Below are 21,632 nucleotides of genomic sequence, written 5' to 3' on the forward strand. Positions count from 1 at the left end.
TTAATATTACAAAAGGCTACTAATGAACAGAAACATGTAATAAAAAACTTAGTGAAGCAAATAATAATATTAATATTAATATTATGGACTAACCTTAACCAATTTATGACTACACAATTGAACAAAATGGGAAAAATAATTTTTTTTAACAAGGCATGAATTAAAACAACAACAAAAACTAACCAAAATAGGCTTGAAGTCTTGAGTTTTTAAATTTTTCAAGATTACTAAGTGGTTATATAATTATTAAATATCTCCATAAGAAAAAATCTAATGGGATGATCTGTGGCGAATGTTGAGGCCACTGTGTATTGATATTTCATTTTATTTCATTTATTTATTTGCTATCAAATTCTTTATTTAAACATTCGGTAACAATATAAAATTGGCCAAAATTTCCGATAATTCGTTTTTCCTAAAAATGTAAGTAGTTACGTATCACCAATGTGAAATAAAAGCGGTCCCATAAATTTATCGTTAATAATACTGCACCATAGTCTTGTTCTTGAAACGTGCAAATAAATTTTGGTTTATAGAGATTTTTATAGCCTCATAAAAGTACTTTTGGTTAATTATCTTCATTACATGCAGTTTGAAGACGTTCATTCCTATTTAATTTACACTCTAAAGACTCTGTCGGTTTGAAATGAGTTACAATGCTACTAACAGTTCAATAGTGAATTTGTTTATCTAGATGTCGTCCATTCTGCTGTTTCACGCACTGGTTTATAATACTCACTACATATTAAAACTCACTCTGCTTTCTCAGATAATGTTAACTGTCTTGGAGACATTTGAAATTTTATTTTAATCAAGCAATTATTATTCGACAATAGCAATCAAAGTCATCAAATTGTCATAATGTTTAGTTCAAACTTATCTTCTGTTGATATCTTGTATATCCGCTAATATGTAGTCTTTGTGCTTACAGTTTTCTATGCCTATTATAATTAGCAATGCTGTGGCTACTTATAAAAAAGTTTTATAAAATTTGTGTTTTCCTAAAAAAAATCAAAATCTCGGTTAATTTTATAACTGTGATGGAATTTGCGACAGCATTTAAAATTATAAAATTGTTTGACTGTTATTGATAACATTTTGCTCAATTTTTTGATTTTTTTTTGTATTTTTTGTTCTATCTTCCAAAAGTATACAGCAAATAAATCGTTTCTTATATTTGGTATGTTTATATTTATTAAATTAAAATAAATGGTTCACAAAAATTTCTACAAAAAGAAAAATGTAATTATAATATAATGTAATAATATAGGTTTTATATAGTCTGGTTTTAGCAAAATCAGCATGCTCAAATATTTTTTTAAAAATAATTAAGAATGAAAATCTTCTTTCTAATCACTTCACTAACGTCGGAACAACTTTAAAAAGGTTGTTCCTTTTTTTTATTGCTCAAAAATGTTCCTTTCAGTTAGTAGATTCTGGCGAGATATTTCAGGAGATTTAATCGCGATTTTGCTTAGTGCCTTTGCCTATACACCCCGTCCCAAAAGCAACGCTGTAACTGGTTTTGGTGTGACTGAAAGGGCAACGGCATTTTTAAGTCAGGATGAAGTTGAACGGACCGTTTAATCCTTAACTGAATGATTTATATCGGGTCTACCGGGTGGATGAACCTGCTACAGAGGTCTTCGTCTCGTGCATAAACTTTTATTGAATGAAGTTGATTTTAGCTTCACGCATTATCGCGACGGGAACCAATCAACTACTTTTAATATGAAAAATGTTTTCCAATCAGGAATCAGGAATTAGGTGTAGGTAATTCCCTGTGATTTTTGACTACCAAAATCGATACGATCTTGATTTTTTTGTGACATATTGAAAAATCGAAACAATGGCTCATCTTTTATACGTGACGTAATCTACGACATCTTCGATTTTTGATAACGTCAGTTAGCCAATGTCGAGTACACTTTCAATACTGTTCCGGTCTAAAAACAAACCAAACATATTACAAAAAAGGTAGAAGATGATACTAGAAGACTTGTCCATTATTATAGATTGCATAGTTCTGTTACTGGTTGAGCTAATATTAGAAATCGTTGGCACTAATGGACCGCATATTAACATACGATGACTCACGCGTCGTTGGCCCGTTTATAGATAAAATCGTTGAGGTTGCTGAGAAATACGTCTTCGTCATATGTGAAACTCTACGTGACCGTGCGCCGAATAAATCTCGTTCGATGCGTCACAACGTTGCCGCGACGCTAATAGTCCGGTCGTATATGGCAAAAACGCTCTTGCAATAAAATACCAATATGAAACGCATTTTTTTTTATCACGTTTATACGGGCCAAACTAAAAATGAGGTCCCCTAAATGAATATACTGTAGGGCTTCGGTAATCCGGATTACTAAAAACCGAGGCAATCCGGATTGGCGAAACATTCGGATTTTTGGAATCGTTTTCAAAGTTATAAAAATTCACCAAATCCACATTGTTGTAGCATTTATTAACACAAAAAATGTAAACATTTACTAACACCTAAAAAATAAAATTAAAAGAAAACCCACACGCAGTTTTGTGTGATCCCTTTGGTGCCATGATGCTTTTTAACCTCTAAGAAAACCGCGACTCGTCTTTTGGAATACAATGGTATTGGTATTGGTATTAAAGGGGGGCGCCCTCGCGGGCGTCCAAGCACTTAGGCTACCAGATGGGCCCGTTGTGCCCCCAGGCTGCTCTAGAGGGCGTCCAGAATGCCGCCCCTCCTATAGAAGGTCAGCAACTCCTTTAGCCCAATACCGTGCACTGAGTCCGGATCGATCAGGGCCGTTCCGAAGACTCCCAATCTTGCCCATGTCAAGGCAGGGCACACGGTGAGCAGATGATACGGCGTCTCCTCCCCTTCCATGCACCACCTACACTCCGGGTCGTCTCCAATGCTTAGCAAGCAAAGATGCCTCCTAAGCCTGCAATGTCCTGTGTAAAACACAGTGCAGTACTGACCCAGAGGGACCGACAAGCTCGATCCCGTTGTCTCGCAGTACGCTCCAGCTCCGGTCAGATCTCCCATTCTGGACCCGTCCGTCTACCAGACAAGTCCATCCCAGGAGCCGACTCTGCCCTCTCTCCAATCTTCTCTTGATGGAAAGAGAAAGGTCAATTTGTCAAAGAAGGTCATCTCGGGGATCATGACGTCACTCGGCATGCCCATGACCCCGCGGTCCCCGCGACAGCCCTCTAAAATGTCGTACGGACCCCGATCGAAGGTTCCCTCCCTCCAGAGCCCGCAGCTCGCCAGCCTCACAGCTGTCCTGGCCGCCTCCATCTGCACCCGATCCGCCAGAGAGGGCAACCCCACCAGAGCCTCTAGGGCCCGAATACATAATGTAAATAAGTAATATTTAAATTTTGTCCCGATTACTGGAGAATCCGGATTAGTGGAATTCGGATTAGCGAAGCTCTACTGTATTCAACCTTATATAAAACAAATATTTTTCCATGGTTAGAGCTTAACTGAGAGAATAGCCTGTGCAAATTTCTTCTAATATGAATTACAAAAATTGAAACTCCATACTTGTTACCACTTAAACATTAATATGTCAAAATCAAAACAGCAGTTGTCTAACTGTATTGTAACTAATTAACTACAAGTTTTAAAGCAGCATTTTACTGGTCTTTAAAGAATATAACGTTTGACCTATCCTCTCGACCGCGGAGTTAATATCATTTTGGTGATTCTCTTTCCTAGATCATTCGTTGTAAGAAAAATAAAGCAAAAATAATATGTATAATGCGGTGCTTTGCACAATGGACCTTTTTGCGTTCAACGTCATTAGCAAAGTTTTAATTAAGTCGACCGTCAAGCAAATCTCATTAATAACGCGGCGATCTTCTGGTCTATTTGCATGAATAACCACGTCCTTGGTTAGTGGCGATGTATTTTAGAAAATTAGGGCGTCTTGTTTCTTTTAGGGCATTGAAATAGGCCATCGATTTGGGTTGGTTGGGATTCAGGTATTGTACCTATACCTACGGAAATGGCGCATTCCTAAAATATCTGTGCCGTCTGAGTGACAAATTTGGGACGCCAGACCATCCTGGAAGGACGATAAGAAATTATCTTTCGTAGTATTTCTAATTCGTGAATGGTGCGCATAGTGATATTAATTTTTCCGATATTTCAAATATTTAAAATTATTTTTATATTTTTGAAGCTCTGTGTCTGCTTTTTAGTACTACATGGAGTTAGAGAATGTTAAATATGAAAGCATTCTTTGAGATGTTTTGTCGGATATCCCGTAGACGCTTGAATTTTGATCTACTGCGATGGTTACAAACAATTAAGTACTATTCCCGGGCTTTTGTGACAGCTTCCACTTATCCTGCTGCCTTTTTGTATGATACCACTAGGACTATTACGCATATTAATTTAAAACGATGACTTTTTGATCATCGATAACGGAGAATTATTACAGTTTCCTTTGTCCTTGTTATCTTAGTAATATCTTTGTTACCGTTATCTATTTTCTTTTTCCAGCTGAGAAATTGCCATATGTATATATAAAGTTGATTGAACCTATTTATATTATTTTTATATTTTTGAAGCTCTGTGTTTGCTTTTTAGTACTGCTTGGAGTTAGAGAATGTTCAATTGAAGATGTCGGATATCCCGTAGAGGCTTCATTTTGATCTATTGTGATGGTTACAAATAATTCAAATATGCGACGATATGAATTTAACACCGAACAAAGCACAGAAGTCCAAAAAGGCAAACCAGAGGCCCCATTTAAAAGTTTGTTGTGATCTAAAATCTGCTTTTTCAATCGGAATTCACAGCTAACCGAAAATGTTAACGTGAAAGATATTAGTACTATTTCCGAGCTTTTGGGACAGCTTCCACTTGTCCTGCTGCCTTTTTTGTATGATACAACTAGCAGTACTACGTCCAAGGCAATCATGTTCTAACAATTACTTTTTCGACCATTGATAAGGGAGAATTATTACTACAGCTTCCTTTGTCCTTGCCATCTTAGCAATATCGTTATTACCGTTGAGCCTGGTGATAACAACTGGTACTCATTTTTTTATTATTCCTTTGGGAGTATTTATCTATTTTCTTTGCCTAGCTGAAAAATTGCCAAATTTATATATAAATTTGATTGTACCTATTGAATCCTCTATTTTATTACTCCGCACCACCGAGAAACAGACTTTAATTGCGAAATTTTCACTTGCAAAAACTAACATTATGAGTTCAAAATAATCTTCATTTAAGCTGGTAAGCCTTGTCGTCTCGCTGATGATAACATGCGTGATATTTAAACATAAAATGGCGAAACACTGTTTTCGTTTGATGCGTGTCATTTTAACTTTGTATATGATGGCGTCTACCTTGTGGCATTTGAAACCGACACATTGAGTACATCATATTTTACCTGGAGCCCATGCTGAGAGTATAGGATTGATACTAAAACATCAATACCGGATCCAATATGATGGAAATATATGACCAGTATCTTTGGTCGTTAAATAAATAACTTGTTCGAATTTTATAACTAACGTACTTAAATTTTAAGCGCCCTTTATATCACGTATTTATGAAGTCATTCAAAAACAAGCAACGATGGAAAATAAGCAATTGCTGCAGTGCTCGCGATGGCTTAAGGTGTAGTTTTTGAGGAGGGAGGAAACTATTTCGTCCAAGAACGAATGTCAAATTTAATGTTATTCAATCATTATTGTAATAATAAAATACGAATGACATCAATTTTTCCCAACTTAATTGCAAATTATACCTTATATATCGCGTTTTGATGGAGACCCACAACAATTTCATATTTTTCAAATAAAAATTGTTTTTTCTGCGATTGCTAAAATCATTACCAAGAAAAATTCAGATGGTGCTCTAGGTACTTAAATATTTCATTTATTCGTTTTATTTTCATTTTACCCTAATATCAAAATATTACTTTGTTGGCCTTTGCGAATGTGTGTAAAAGAGCTAAGTTTCCTGCCTCAGGGGGGCTCTCACTGAGGGCCGCTATTCTTTCTCATATTTATCAATGATATAGCTGCCTGGTTCCATAATGCTAATTACCTTCTTTTTGCTGATGACCTAAAAGTCGTCTCGATTATTGCAACTCGTAAAGATGAGGTTTGTTTACAGGAAGATTTAAAACGGTTGATCCGATGGTGTCACTTGAATAGTGTTGGATCCCAATCTCTCAAAATACCTTAGTATCTCGTTTCACCGTCTCCGTGATCCAATAGTTTACAGATAAATCTGGATGGGTGAAAACCTCAAAGCGGTATCAGATGTTAAAGACCTTGGCGTGCTCTTCGAAAGCCGCTTTACCTGAATTCCATAAACCTCCTATATTGTGCTCTGGTTCGACCACACTTGGAATCCTGATTATCATCCTTATCCTGTCGAATCGAACAAGTTCGGCACTCTTTCTTTCGTTATATGGCTTTTAAGTTGGGTGTCGACTTGGTGGATATGGCCCTTGAAAACTTATTAGTCTTGAAAACCCTTAAAGCTTCTCATACCGAAGCCGACCTGATGTTGCTGTTCAAACTTATTAATTCCAGCTGTTTTTGTCCCTCCATTCTGTCAAAGATTGGGTTTTTGGCACCAATACAAATAACTCACCTTAGAATTATATTTTTTGTACCGTACCACAGGACCAACTATGCACGCAATTCATTCATCGCAAAAGCGGCCCTGCTGGCTAATGAGAACGAGCATTTGGACTTTTTCACTACTGAGAGTAGGTTTAGGAATCAGATTCAAATAAGCATAACATAACATTACATAACTTACAGTAGTTATTTATTTTTCCCTTCTTAGCTTGTAAGATTGTAGCCTACGCTTTTACTTTCGTATCAGTCTGTAATTTAACTGTGCATTTTTTACTAGTTCGTAAACTTAATAATGAAAACACTGGGTGGGTTATTTTTTATGTTTCTTTAAAAATATTGCTTTGCATTACAACTAAATATATTTTTTTCTAAAAAGCGTTTGAAAACTACCTATCAGCTTTTACACCAGTTACAAATTATAATATAAAAAATTACGTAGTCACTTCCTGCATCACACAGACTTATTCTATTACCCTGTAGGGCAACAGGTGGCTGTTGTGACTGCTCTATTTCAGGTAATTTATGGAATACCCCGTAGATAAACGGACCGGGTGTCGATCCTTGCGGAACTCCCAAACTCTTTATGCTTCGATTCCGTGGTTATAAAGTATCCAATTAGTTTCGGCGGCTTCTACACGGGTCCCTTGGCAGTCGAAACTCTCCACCCTTTTTTAGCGAGCAAATTCCTCCGATCAAACCGCCTTCGGGCGCTCGTCGACTAACAAAAGCGGCGACGGAGCCTTCCCCCACCGCCCGCCCCGGTGATATCATCTAAAATTCCGGTCTCGCCGAGCTTCCAACGCTAAACAAGGCATATTCGCATTTTAACCGTCTGAGGTCGCAGTTTGAACTTTCGATTTCGACCGTGTACGCGTGTCGCGCGTCTAAAGTCCGTTCACACCGCCGCGACAATAGAAAAATGTCGACGTTAACGCGCGCGAACAGCAACAACCGCAGACCCCAGTACAAGGACTACGTGTCCTTCCTGGAGAGCTACAAGGGTGGCAAAAAGGACGACCAACGCAGCGTTGCCACCTCGGACAGCGGGGTGAACTTTTCGCTGGCTAGTTCATTGAACAACTCGTCGAGCAGCGTGTATTCCGACCTCAGCGACCACCACCACGATACCAAAAGGCACACCGTGAACTTGCCGCCCCCGAAACAACAGAAAAACATGGTAAAGACCGAGATGTTTATAGAGATCAGGAATCCCGAAGACTCGAGAGTGTTCGAGGTCACGCCCGGCGACTCTCAGCTGTCGGTGAGTTCGACCGCCAAGATTTTCGAAAATATCGGCCAGGAAAACGGCACGAAGCAAAACGCCTCAAAGAAAACGTCCATCGGGGAGATTTCGAAGATATTCGAAGCCCCGCCCGCCTCCAAACTCACTTTGAAGAAAGCCAACAGCATCAGCGAGGTGTCCAAAGTGTTCCAGAATGGTAACTCGAAGCCGAAGAACTTCAACACCACCCCCAAGCCGTTCCAGACGCTCCAGAAGCCGGCTATCACCTCCCCCAAGCCGGTGTTCGAGCCTCACCATTTCCCCAAATCTCCCAGTACGGTTTCGTCGGTGTCGTCGCTTTCGACGTCACCGTCGCCGCCCCAGTCGTTGAGTCCGCCGCCTCCGGCGCCGGTTTGCCTTTCCCCTGCTCCGGTGGTGGCCTCGCCACCACCGCCGCCCCCCCCGCCGTTACCGCCGGCTGATTTTGGTTCAAAATCTGCTTCGAATGGGATCGCGAAGCAGAACGGTGGACCACCAGCTAGAATGTCGGCAAACGGTGCGACCGATGGGATCGACGGGAGGAATGGGGTGAACAAGAACGACCCGAGGGTGAAGAAGATGGTGTACGGAGCTTTGAGGAATATGTACGGGGCGTATCACGACAAAGCCAACGACTATATAGCGACGTTGCCCAAGAATAGGGTGAGGAAGAACAACGGATTGGATAGCATTATCGATAGCATAGCGTGAGTACCTGTATATGTATTTCTGACGTTTTGTTGTTGTTCGGGATTGTTATCGGTACGTGTTTACCGGTTTTCGTTGTTAGTCATCAGATTTTTGCGTGAAAGAGGAAAACTAATAGTTTTATACGTTTTCCTATTGAGGCCATAAATAATTACTATCAGCTTCAACTTCGAATATTTACAAAATTTTGAATAAGGGAGAGGTATTCGAAATATCACAGGAAATCAGAATTTCCAGGAAGTTTCGCATTTTTTTTCGTTTTCCACAATTTTGCCGTATCTGCTAAAATTCTAGGATTCATTTAAAGGAGCGTTCCATACATAAAACTTAATAATATGTGTTTGACACTAGAGGGCGTGATCACGCTTTTTTTTCCAAAATTTTAAATATTACAGTATGTGTAGTTTTAGCTACTAGTAAAGAGCGATGATCCCTAGTTTCAAACCGAAGAGATTTGCAAAAATATTAGTAAGTACGAAAAAGTAAGCCCCTAACTTTTTTAATATTTTTTTTTATTTTTGAACCACGGTATCAATAACGCCCGTGATTGTGATCATTCTAATCAACTATGAGAAAAATTAGGTAATAATTAATGTTTAATTGTTTGGCTTTTCGCGTCCTGCAAAACCGCTGGCAGGAATTATTGCATTCTCAAGGCATTCAAAATGTACCACAATGATTTCGACTAGATACCGTGTAGACGATCAAAATTAATAACACTTTGCCGTTCAGTTCTGTCACTTTTTTCCATATTGTTCTTGTCCTTACTTATATTACCTATTTATCATTATGATATTCTGGTATTATTGTCAAGTAAATTAATAGTTTCTTTGCTATGCAAATCTTAATAGTTTTTTTAAATATTAACCATTTTGGAGAAAATATAGGAATTGCAAGGGCGTGTTATTGCTGCACAGGGTGTCTAAAATATTGGTGATAAATTTTAAAACAGCACATCTCAATTTTTTAAAAATTGAATGCTTGTTAAGCCTGTCACAGTTTTCGACATATTTGATTGACGTATGTTGGTTTGAACAGAAGAAGAAACAACTTAAATGGCAAATACTACTATTTTATGGTAACGTCAAATGGCAAAAGCAGAAATAGGCAGATTCTATAATGCAGTAATATTTCCTTCTACATATCAATTTTTAATCCATATCATATTGCACTATGCACTTGTTTCTATTTTGCAAGATATCAATCCTATAATTTTTGAAGGGTAAAATTTGTTGTTCCTTGGTTTTTTTTTTTTGGTTAAATTGTGTTAAATTGGTTCACTCCTTAAAGAAGGTGTAATGGAGAATGTGTAATGTTTTGTTACTCTCTACATCTCTCTACGTCAAAGGCGCAACTTTGGATTACTGTAGATATCTCGCCAGTTCGTATTCGTAATAGAGTTTTATCAAATCGGCCTACGAAAAATAGGCCACGGCTTATTGCTTGGCATTCGTAATAAAACGATCGAACGACGATCCCGAACAAAAGGAAATTATTTATACGAACGCGTTAGAGATTAAAATCGACAACTTTCACGCCGCAACGTGCTAGATCTAGAATCTTGTAGTTTTGATCGGTTTGTACCATTATAATTGTGTCTGTAGGTCGCAAGGCGGTCTGGATAAGCTCACCGGCAGGACGAACCCCAACGTGGAAGCTGATTAGCACGTCAACCTAACCTAGACAAGTCCTGCGTTTTATTTATATATATATATATATATTTTCTGTGAAAATCAATGTATAGTGTAAATATTCAGCTTTTATTGTTATATATACCGTTATTGTAGCCGCTTAACGTCGAGACTGTATACCCCGTGCTATGTTTACTCTAGGAAATAAAAGTTTATGTATTATCCAAACGACGCTATTATTGCAAACCGGCCGCGATACCCGCGGAGAGGCCCGTACGTGTGTGGCCCGCTTTAGAGGGTCGCATAGTTCCCTACCGGTTCTTCACGCGCACCCCGTACCGATACAATGCGTTGGTACTGTCGGGCTATTTTCATTCCCGCGGTACTATTTTTAGACTTTAATTATGTAGGTTGTCGGTATACTGGCATCGTTTCTTATAATAATACAATAAATAGACTTGGGTGGCTTCTGCCTCGATACACGCTAAGATTGTCTGACGTTTAAATAAAACGTTACACTAGAATGGAAATGGGCGTAATAAACTCAATATTCTAGGGACGAAACAGAGAAAATACAGAGTGTATAACGACTATAAATTGATGATTTGATTGCGCAAATCATTTTTAGACTAAATCGAAGCAAGATATAAAAAAGTGGACTGTAACGTCGGCAGTGACACATAATTTTATTTAAGTAATTAAACCATACTAAACAGGAGGGCTTGGTGAAGTCCTAAAACGACCAGTAAAATTAATTGCATCTACCATTTTAGACATCAATTAAATCGGCTGCAGTTTATACTTATTACAACGAATGACGTAGTGCAACTTTGATAATTACAAACGTTCGAATATACATTTTAACATCCTAGCGTTGATGTAATTAATAAATTTATTTATTGCCTTCATCAATCAGGAACAAATTTAAAAATCTATCCACTTACTTAGAGTTTGCAAAATAATAGCAACTAAAATAAACTTGTTTGCGTTATGGTACTCCTGCTCTTATGGCGCCCGGTTTTACGCCTTTGAAGAGAACGTCACAAGGCTTGTGTTACATTGCCAACCTTTACCGAATTTTTAACACGTCAAATTAATATTATTTATTTTATATAAATAGTAACTCGGATAATTAGCGAGAAACGCGATTACACAGATTACGAAATAAAAATTATATTATCTCTGCTTATAAATTTTTTGCTGTATCAGAAAGTATCTTTCTAAGTAGGAGTTCTAATTGGAGTTTCAATAAATTTCAAGTGGAATTTTAAAGGAATATAAAAGTAACACAAAACTATGTATTGCGTATTGAGAAAAGCAAGACTATATCCAACGAATCTATTGAATTCAATTGAATTGAAAATATATTTGGAATTAGGAGTTTGCTTATAATAATTGCATGTAGTTTTGTCCACACAAGTGAAAAAACGCGAGAGGGAATTTAAATAACTTATTTACTACTACATATTGCGGAACCAGTTAGGGAAAGCATTTTGTATCATATATCGGCCCCAAATTATATAATATAATTCCTACAAATTTACGTAAAATTAAAGAAAAAAACGATCTAAGAAATTGTTTGAAAATTATTTCGGATTGTATAAACAACTAACGGAACTATAGTTAAGTTAAACTCTTATCAGTGAACTAATACCACTTTTCAAGTTATCTTATAGTGCTCGTTATAAGTAATTGGGGTGACTTACGCTTCTTTTTTTTTTTGTTATATGGTTGATATGGTATATTTTTTCTTTCAGATAGGGTTTCAATGTTTACCAAGCTTTTATATTTTTTTTAATATTTATTATCCTTGATTGTTATTTATACTAATATCTAAACTTTACCTAGATGCCAGATTAGCCATAACGATGTAAAGCTTATATAATAGTGTAAGTGTAGTAGTTATAAGGTTTGCTGTGTAGTAATTGTTGTTGTGAATCTAAATTGGAATTAATGGTTTAAAATTAAAAAAGACATTATAGTCTACGAGAATGAATTGTTACTCTGATTTAGACTTAATGACCCCTAGAGTGGAAACGAAAAATCTCTTTTTAAGGGTACTAATAGTTAGGGCCGGGCGTTTTTTGAGAGAAATTTCGACAATGTCGAAAAAGTGCCATAAAAAATGAAAGAATTTGAAAAAAAAATTAGTAACCTTCACAAAAAAAAAAAGAATCTTTTTTAATAATCTATCTAAATTTATGTATCTACACAGCCTGAGTATATTAAACACGAAAACTTTTTTATATGGTTACTCACCTAAATATTAGTGTAAGTATTATTTCCAAGATACTTCGATATTTTCCTCAAAACACAGTAAGAAAGAGGAGGAGTACAAAAAATTATGGAATTTCGAAAATGAATGTCCCCCCAAAAAAGTGACAAAAGAATCCTGCACTAATAAATAGAATGCGATGAAGAAGAAAATGTTTTCAGCGTATCAAAAATTTATTTTCAATGTCAAAAACTGGAAATGTCTAACTCTAAATCAACCAAGTTTATTTAGTTATTTTCGAATTTATAATAAAATATACATACGTCTTTATAGGCAAAACAATTATAAGCAAAAAGTGGTAATAACAAAATCTCTGATAATTGTTTTGTAAGCCGCGTTAAACCGAAAGCAAAAAAAAGTTCCGTTATCAGTTCCGTCGAAAAGAAAAACAAGTGCGATAAGCCATTATCGTCGCGGAAACCAATTCGATAAAAATCCACGCGTCTCAAATATGTCGATCCCGCGGCTGCAGTAATATCGTTTATATTGTCATCGAACTTTTCGAATAAAACAATTGCATTAAAAAATTTTCATTTATCTGAAATCGATCGCGACGTAGCGAATTTCCGACGATTCTGATGCAGCGACTATAAAATTCGAGGCAAATATTTATTAAGTTCCTCGAGGTGAAACCGTAGAAAAAATAACAGTTTTCGACTTGAAACCTAATGACGGCATGCATCCAAAGTTGTCCTGAAACCGTCAAGGCTTATTTAATTCGGTCGAATTCTTCCGGTCTGCGTCGAACGATTTTCAAAATTGGCGGCTACAGAGGCAATAAACATTTGGGAATTATAATAGAGCACTAAAATATTGGCAATTTCACTCTTGATTGCATATTGACACCAATTTAAGGTTACAGGGAGACCTACAACTCCCACTTCCGATTTTATTACTCTCTAGTAATTCTGGAATGGCATAACTTGTTTCCAAGGAATCCTGAGAAATATTATATGAACGTCAATACAGTTGTGGCGATGGACTTGTTTACCCTATCTATCTTCTATTTACGTACCCTCCTTACGAAGGTTGGCAATGTTGCTTTGGAAACTGCAGCACGAAAAATGTTTGTAGAGGAGCGGTCAAACCATCTTGTAAAATCGTTTTAGCTATAAATTTTGGCTACCGATCCTTTTCCCTGTACTTTCACTATGAGTCGAAGTCATTGTTATCTCTCATCTCTTACCGCATGATCTAAATATTGAATTTTTCTTTCCTCGATGGTGTTCAATAGCTCCGTTGCACTCATCACATTCGAAACTGTCTGGTACAATTCGAAACCTTCTTTTCTTTTCTCTGTTTAATTTCCTAACCTTCAGCCCTCGCACCCATAGACCTAGACACCAAATACGTAACACGTTACGGTGAGATCCGTTCTCGTAAAAAAATGTTTTTATACTCATGAAAGTTTTCCTCACTTTTGTCGAGTCGCACAATTAGCTGTTAGCTCCTAGACATTTAATAAACTTCACTTATTATATTGTTTGTTCCTTGACATATAACTGTGTTTTCTAAAAGATCGTTAGTTTCTTTTTGGAAACATTGAGACACATTGAGATTGTTTCTTATAGTTCTTGTAGAACTGTATTTAATGCCTAAGATAGCTTCCGAATATAGGTTGGTGAAAAAACAACCTTTTTTGATCAGTATGCCTTCTAATGTTGTTTGTTCTTTATCTCTATTCTGAGATGATGAGCAAATCTTGTTGCTCTTAAAATTTCGATCATCTTTTGATGTTTAACACACTGCCTATCAGATTGTTCAAAAAATAAACGACCTCCTCCAAACACGTCACATTAATATCAATAATACCACGTATAGACACGATTCGTTTGACATTATTTCAATTGGTCTCGCATCATTTATGGAAACATTAATATGCGAGATATTTACTTACTGTCAATATTCAGAATAAATGAATTAGCAACCAGAGTCGATCAGGATGGATAAAAATGTGTATTCTGTGAAAAACACAAATTGTTTCCGAGTGACATCGAATTATGAATCTAGTGTAAGGTTGACTTACTCTAACAAATCCTTCGACACTTATTTAACAGCTTATAAGAAAATGACTAGCATTTGTTAACAATTATAAAATACAAAACATCAAATTAAATTCAAGACTTTGATATATCAATATTTTGTCTGACAGTGCTCAAAGCCTCCGCGATTTCCAAATAATATGATACATATTTTTCTACATACATGGGCTCCATTTTTTTTTAATCAAAATAAAATTTACGAATAGAGTGTAATGATTGTGTATTAATCATTTTGTCGGGAACGCCTACTATTTGTTTTACTTAAATGATTTTGCGGTAAAGTCGAACGAGACGCGGCAAAGACAAATTGTGCATGGTTCTATGGGCGTGCTCGATGTAAATGCAAATCAGCGTGACATAACGAGGATAAAATCGTACCGGCCACGCGTCATTTTCTTCGTTAACCGCAGAAAACGTTTATATTTAATTTCCGGTCGATGTCCATGCCGTTTCCGCGATATTTGCACATTTTTTAATGCCAAGTTTACAGCGCTCAAAACCGACTCTCATAAAATACGGATTAATTAAGGGTATTTCGTGTAATCCAATAAATAAAAGAAGTGCATGTATAAAAACAATTCACCTAATTGGTCTCTTAGATTTTCGACTTTTTTGGTTTATTTTACATTTTAACAGTTATTACTCTTAAATATTACATATTAGTTGGTAGTAATAATTACTAAATGATATTATATTTGTTATTAGGGTTATTTTCTTACACAAAAAATATAAAATTAAGATGTGTTATAGCCATTGCATTTCGATGTTAATTACAAAGAGATAAAAATATAAATATCGAAAAATACTATGAGCCCGATTGTTGGTCGTCTGTTAAGGAAATCCGTGAATCATACTTTAGTATATTATTTTTTCGTGGTTTGAGTTCCCAATAAAACGCTGACGCATGTTACAAGAAAAGATACACAAAAAGGAAACTACGCGAGTAAGTCTAAAAAAGACTCCATTGTAGCGGAAAGTAACTTATAAACAAATAAAATTCTAGAGCAGCTAGTACCTATCTCAATAACCACATTTGTAATAGTGAATAAAATAGTTTTGGTTATGAAACTGACACATTAAGAATCAAGAACGCTAAAAAATCAAATACAACAATTTTTTTAGCAACTTCAATAATTGTCGTTAGTCCTTACCTTTCCTGATGTTTTAACTTAGCTTCCTCGGTAGGGATACCAAAACTAACCAAAACTAACCAGAAAACATAAATTTCTGACAACGAAATAAATGCGTTATATAATGAAAAGCACATCTTGCATTTTCAGAATATTTTTCTTTGAGCTCAAGTTTATGTGGTCACTCAAAGCCAAGGACATTGAGGCAGAAAAGCTTCTAATACATTATGGACAAGAATAGCAAAAATACATTGTATTTAACGTATAGACAAAGTAATTTAATTAAAATTATATTTGTAAAAAATGACGCTCAGCAGTCAAGACGGTTTCGCTGGTATTAGAGATATGGAGCCCAGGCGGCTGGTGCATATAGGCTGCAGTTCTGCAGAGTAATTAAAAAATTAAGAACTTACAGAAAAAAATATAAAATTATGGAATAGCCCAAGAGGTGGTTCATTTCGTATGCCTGCGACGAAATCATCATCAGAAGTGGGATTGACCCCGTGTTTTGATTACCGCGTCTTGAGTGCCATTATCGTTTTAAATTAAAAAAAAAAGCACCTAAGACAACGCTACCGAGGCGAGAGAGCTTATTTGATAGTGTACTGTCTCGCGTTAATATTTCTTTCAAGTGTGTCTACTAAGAGGACTGTTTTGGAGGAGAGGCAGCCGCTTGAAGATTAAATTGTGAATTCAATATGGTGGGGTGTTAAAGATTCTACTGTACGAGCGCAAATAAGTCAAGCTGGACACGTTGTATAAAGTCACAATCGACAATCGGCATAGGCAGGGCTTCTATCAGTGGCGGCTCGTTGCAAATTTTTACTACACTGACAAATTTTAGCCTAACCAAAGCAGGAATGAAATTAAAGCCCCCAAAGTCCCAATTACAAAATTCCATGAGCGCTTCGACCATAGCACAGCAGTTGAACAGACAGTACGTACATACGTGGAACTAGAGTGTGGAAATAGTTCATTAGGGGTCAGGCGTCTTACTGTCTGCCGTTTGAATGGTATAGATTTCGCAAAATTTTCTTTAACGCCAAGTGTAACACTTGCGCAAAACGGTACAGATTTCAGGGCTCCACACGTCTGGCTCGCAGGAATTTTCGTCGGATAGAAAGCAAAATAACTCGTGGAGAGTGGGGTAACGCCCGAGATTATAAGCGGTTCGACGAATATAATTCAGAACTGGCACCATGAGTCACCCGATTGTCGCCGTATCGATTAGAGTTTTGTTATTAAATATTATTAGTCAGTTGAGGCATATATGATAATTTTCTCGCATAAAAAGGCTGCGAGCGTGCCTCGATCCAAACGACTTAAATTCGGTATTGAATGCCGCGTATACGAAAGCATTCAAGGAGATTCGATATTGCGGCTGATTCAGCGCCTTAAGGTTAAAGTTTGTTTTCTGGTCGTACGCGATTTTAATGACACTCAATTTACATGTGTTTCGCGTTTTCAATTATACGCATACGTCTATTTTTTCCGCCTGCTCGGTAATTATCAATAGTGCGCATTCGATATTACACGCTAAGTACTTTCCGTTTTCCGTTAATGATATACTGAACTTTCAGTATTCTTTAAAACTATTTAATATGTTAGTTTTAAAACTAGGGTTAACAAAAGCGACATCTAAAATGGTTTGTTTAAAATACAGTACGTCCCACTTAAGAACTGTACACCCTTGTAAAATCTTTGTTTGTGGTTCAATTTTGATTTTTTTTGTTGGATAGGTCTCTGAAAAATGTATTAAATCCTTGTTTCGCTTATTGCTTCAACTTAAAGTCATGGCCAACTGAGACTATTTACCAAAAAAGAAGAGCGAGAAGAAAGAAGTGCTATTAGGGCTTTAAAAAAAAAATTGGCAAGAATACTTAGAACCCAACTATACCCATTTTTATAATGTTTCAATACAGGGTGTTCGAAATATCGCGGGCGCCTCGTTTAAGCATTACAATTTTGGTAATTCTTATTTACTGAATAGATCTTAATAAAGAGAAATGAAACGGTTTTTTCGTATAGTATCGACTAAAGTCATAGCTAACTGACACAGTTGTTCGAAGCCGAAAATCTAGAAGTAATTTTAGAGATATTTTCAAATTAAAAATTACAACAGATTCGTGTTTAGGACTATTTAAAAGTGACTAGAAAAAATAAATATTGTATATAACGATTATTTTGTATGTGACTTTAAGATCTTACAAATTTCAAAAATAATGATAAAAAAGACTTTTTAAGAGACATTTATTTTTTAGTATCATCTTAAAACAACAGCATTAATAAAATTAATTAATTAATTAATTTTATTAATTAAATTGATTATTAATTAATTTTATTAATTATTATTTTTATTTTTAATTTAAATCTAATTTAATTTTAATTAATTAATTAATTAATTAATTAATTAAATTTAATTAATTAATTAAATTAGTATTCGAAAGATGTAAACAAAATTAAAATACGAATTAAAGAGTGAATTTGACGGTCGAGCATGCGCTTGTCCATGGCAAACTTGGTTTTACAAAGGAAACAGTATGCCGACATCAATAAATTTTGATGTTTTTGTTATTATAGAAATCCTGTTTAGTTCATGTCTCCTCTCTAATCATATTTAATTTTAAGCAAAACAAGGTTTTAGTGCTTTTTTAGATACCTATTCAACAAAAAAATCACAATCGAATCGTAAACAAATATTTTACAAGGGTTTACAGTTTTTAAGTGGGACATACTGTATACACGCACTTTAACATTACCTAAAAAATTGTGTTTTTCAACACACTGCTTCCCTCTGCTCCTTGTTCGCGAGTTCTATCATGTACTATGCCATATGTTAATTATCTTAAGGTACTTACCAATCAGAACGCGTTTCGGTCACTAATTTCTTGACATTAATATTGGTGAACGATTGTGATCGCTTAGTTTGCTTATTTTTGATAACTAAGTAAAGAAATAACTATAACTTTCATTTATAAGATTTCAAATGTGACACAAATGTGATAAAAAATAAATTAAACATAAGTAAAAACTGCGGACAGCACACAGTAATTTTAAGGCTAATAAAATATTATATACAGTGTGTCGCATTTAAGATGAAGACACCCCTATATTTTCCCAATGTAAATAAATACATGGTTCATGATTCACATTTTTTAAGATGCTCAACTGAAATTTAAATTTTAATCGCGAATCCACAAGCAATTTTCATGACAAAATTCGCATTGTTAGTTTTTCCTATTTTTCTTAATTCTATTTTTTTATAAGTATCAGAATTTCAACTGATCGCCGAATTAAAACAACGCTGACTTGATTTTGTTCGTAGTGGCAGACAAGTTGGTGCAGAGTATAACAGGAGACACAATCTGCTCCCATTACACATGTCAAAAAGGTTGACCATCAGAATCGTCAACATTTTTACGGATGACGTTACTTTCAGCACCAATGGGCAACGCAATGGCAACTTGTTGATACTGGGCCAGAGATAATCCCCACCGTGTTATAAATTGTAAAGATCAATATTCACAGAATGTCAATGTAGGATTTTTTGAAATCAAATAATAGGTCCTTTTTTTTAATGAATGTGGGTGGTTTACTTAAATTTGTCGATGGGAATTATGGGATGCTATACAATATCTGACTCTCAATGTGCGACAGGATATGTACTTTTTCCTGTTGATCAATTCACAATTCGTCAATAGTTAAACCAAAAACTTCCTATGCGCTAGATAAAAAAAAACACTCCTTTTGAACCTCCTAGTCTCCGAGGTGCCTTGATATTACACCTGTCGATTTTTATTTTTGAGGGGACTTTGTATCAGAATAAGGCAAGCCCTCGTGAGTTTCAACAGAGTTTACCGTAACGGCTCCTAAAAAAATTATATACTGTTTAATGATAATATTACCTATTTAAAAAACATTTACCCACTGCTGAAATGTTAACTACGAATGTATATACTACACTTCGTTTTTTAGCTGCGCAGACAAATCGTGAAATATAATAATTATATATACATAATTATAAAATTATATTTTCACCAAAGTATGTTAATTTTTTTAGAGTAATGCAAGCATTAGCTTACCCCTATACTTCTCTGGCTTTCCAAGCTGAAAGAAGCTCTTCAAAATCAATACAATACAAAGTAGAGTTCCCTATAATTAAGTTATGATAAGTGTTTCAATGTTTAAAGAAGTCTTGCTTGCACATACGTCATTTTGTACCCTTCAGTAGTAGAAACGATATCTTGATCTGAGTGTTTTGTTTTTATATATCGGTTTCTAGTTTACAAGTTACAAACTTGGAAAGTCAGTGTATTCTTTAAAAAAAGTAAAACGTTAATTAACCCTGCTAACAATAGATTTCGAATAAAAAGCACACACCGGCAAATATAGGCGTATTCACAAAAATAGCAATTCTACTCCCAAATTCACTAACCAACGTAGATTAGACTCCAAACTTTATAAACATAAGATGCTTTCTAACCTCTTTCGTAATATAAAACAAATGAAATTTAACTCTATATTTGAAACAAATTTTTTGAATTACTTCGAAAATCACAGAAGAATGAAAATGATGAACGACTCTTGTAGTAGGGGCCCGAGTATTGATCCGTGGGGTACACTATATTTTCCGTACTCCCTTAGTAAAGACAACATGTTCGGACAATAATTAATGATTCTTGGCCGGTGCCCGTAATTTTTAACATATTATTCCATGTTAGCGTCTATGGACGTCGCGACGCCCAACTCGTGTCCATTTTTAGCCACGTCGCGAGGTCGTGAATCTTCGGAAACCGAACGGTTTGACTCACTGGCGAATATTGTCAGTTTTCCGCCGAAATGCTACAATTTTAGATTGGGTTTTCTTCGTATTTTTGGCATTGGCACGATCGGCCCGAGTAAGTAAAAACCCTTTTTGGTTTATCTCCGTGTGGCATGGCTTGCGCCCCGACGACACGTTACGTCATTGGTGTCGTCGACGCGCCGTTTTGGCTTCGCGATAATAAATTCGTCGCGGTCAAAATGGCCGCGCCGTGCTGTTATTTTTAAACGCGACAACAGGTTTTCTCCTCGACTTTAAAAATTATCGAACCACTTTTCGAAATTTTCGATCGATGCGGTTGCGTAACGGGGGGAGAAGCATTTTTTTCGATTTAAATATAGCGGGTGTTCGGAGAAAGTGATCGTTAAAAATAGTGTCCCAGATAGTGTTTTGTTACACCTGCGTAACAGGTTGGTATGTACCGGGCGATTCAGATTCGATGGTTTTCATTGTTTTAAATTGTAAAAGTACTATTTGAAAGTCGACAATCGCATACGAGGGATTCTTGAAAAGTTTGAAATTCAGTCTACTTTTTTTTTATTTGTGGAGACTTTGATGTCGAGCAAGAGGCTTATTCGTTAAGTTTTGGTTCTGAAGATTATTTATAAAAGAAGTTTATTACAATAGAAGTTTATGAATATAATAATAATAAAAATAAAATAACTTTGTGGAAATACATTATAAGGAAACATAACCTTACCAAAACAATTATATACAAGAACTAGACGAAAAAGGGCGGCCAAGCATTCACAGCGGTTCATATGCAGCAATTTCATCTTAACTAGCTAACCCTTTACGAGCAGTCATTTGAGCGTCATAGGAGGTAGATCTTTAAATCTATTTCCGAAACAGAATAAAGTTTTACTTATTGCAGGCTAATGCAAATATTAGGGTGGTTAAAAAAAAACGATTTTTTTGGATAATACGCAAAAACTAGTTGGTAGTTACCTCTAGAAAGTGCTTTCCACATATGGGCTCTTAATATTAATGGGAAAAATATCATTATTACAGTTTTCCATTTTCGATTTAGTCTCATATACAAATACCTTATCGTCATAATCTCGGAAATTGGATGCTCTACAAAAATGGTCCCTTATGCTTTTTTGATAAATCGAACCATTTCAAAGATATTCAAGGTCAACTCTATGCTCTGAATT

The 21,632-nt window shown here is 35.8% G+C and overlaps 2 protein-coding genes across 6 annotated transcripts in view; both read left to right on the forward strand.

Annotated features, from left to right (window-relative positions):
• Positions 1 to 21,632, forward strand: part of LOC132700207 (uncharacterized) — a 49,075-nt gene that overhangs the window by 9,439 nt on the left and 18,004 nt on the right. For 3 of the 5 annotated variants that reach the window (XM_060667396.1, XM_060667400.1, XM_060667401.1), the window contains exon 1: positions 20,430 to 20,551. The exons of 1 other annotated variant lie outside the window; for it this stretch is intronic. The gene's annotated coding sequence lies outside the window, so the exon portion shown is untranslated. Of the gene's footprint in view, positions 1 to 20,429; positions 20,552 to 20,633; positions 20,886 to 21,632 lie in introns of those variants that run through there. One more of the 5 variants, XM_060667397.1, reaches the window with a different exon arrangement.
• LOC132700209 (uncharacterized) lies at positions 7,410 to 10,428 on the forward strand. Its single transcript, XM_060667402.1, has 2 exons — positions 7,410 to 8,574; positions 10,180 to 10,428. The coding sequence occupies exons 1-2, from the start codon at positions 7,526 to 7,528 to the stop codon at positions 10,238 to 10,240; spliced, it is 1,110 nt and encodes a 369-aa protein (XP_060523385.1). The 5' UTR covers positions 7,410 to 7,525; the 3' UTR covers positions 10,241 to 10,428.

Source organism: Cylas formicarius, unplaced genomic scaffold, assembly GCF_029955315.1.
Source record: "Cylas formicarius isolate icCylForm1 unplaced genomic scaffold, icCylForm1.1 PGA_scaffold_3__17_contigs__length_32017465, whole genome shotgun sequence".
Taxonomy (NCBI): Eukaryota; Metazoa; Arthropoda; class Insecta; order Coleoptera; family Brentidae; genus Cylas; species Cylas formicarius.

What these genes read in the sequence shown, in the direction of transcription:
- LOC132700209 (XM_060667402.1), top strand. Translation starts at nt 7,526, where the DNA reads ATGTCGACGTTAACGCGCGCGAACAGCAACAACCGCAGACCCCAGTAC. An exon ending in AGCATTATCGATAGCATAGC is followed by an intron (nt 8,575 to 10,179) that starts GTGAGTACCTGT and finishes TTGTGTCTGTAG; the next exon opens with GTCGCAAGGCGGTCTGGATA.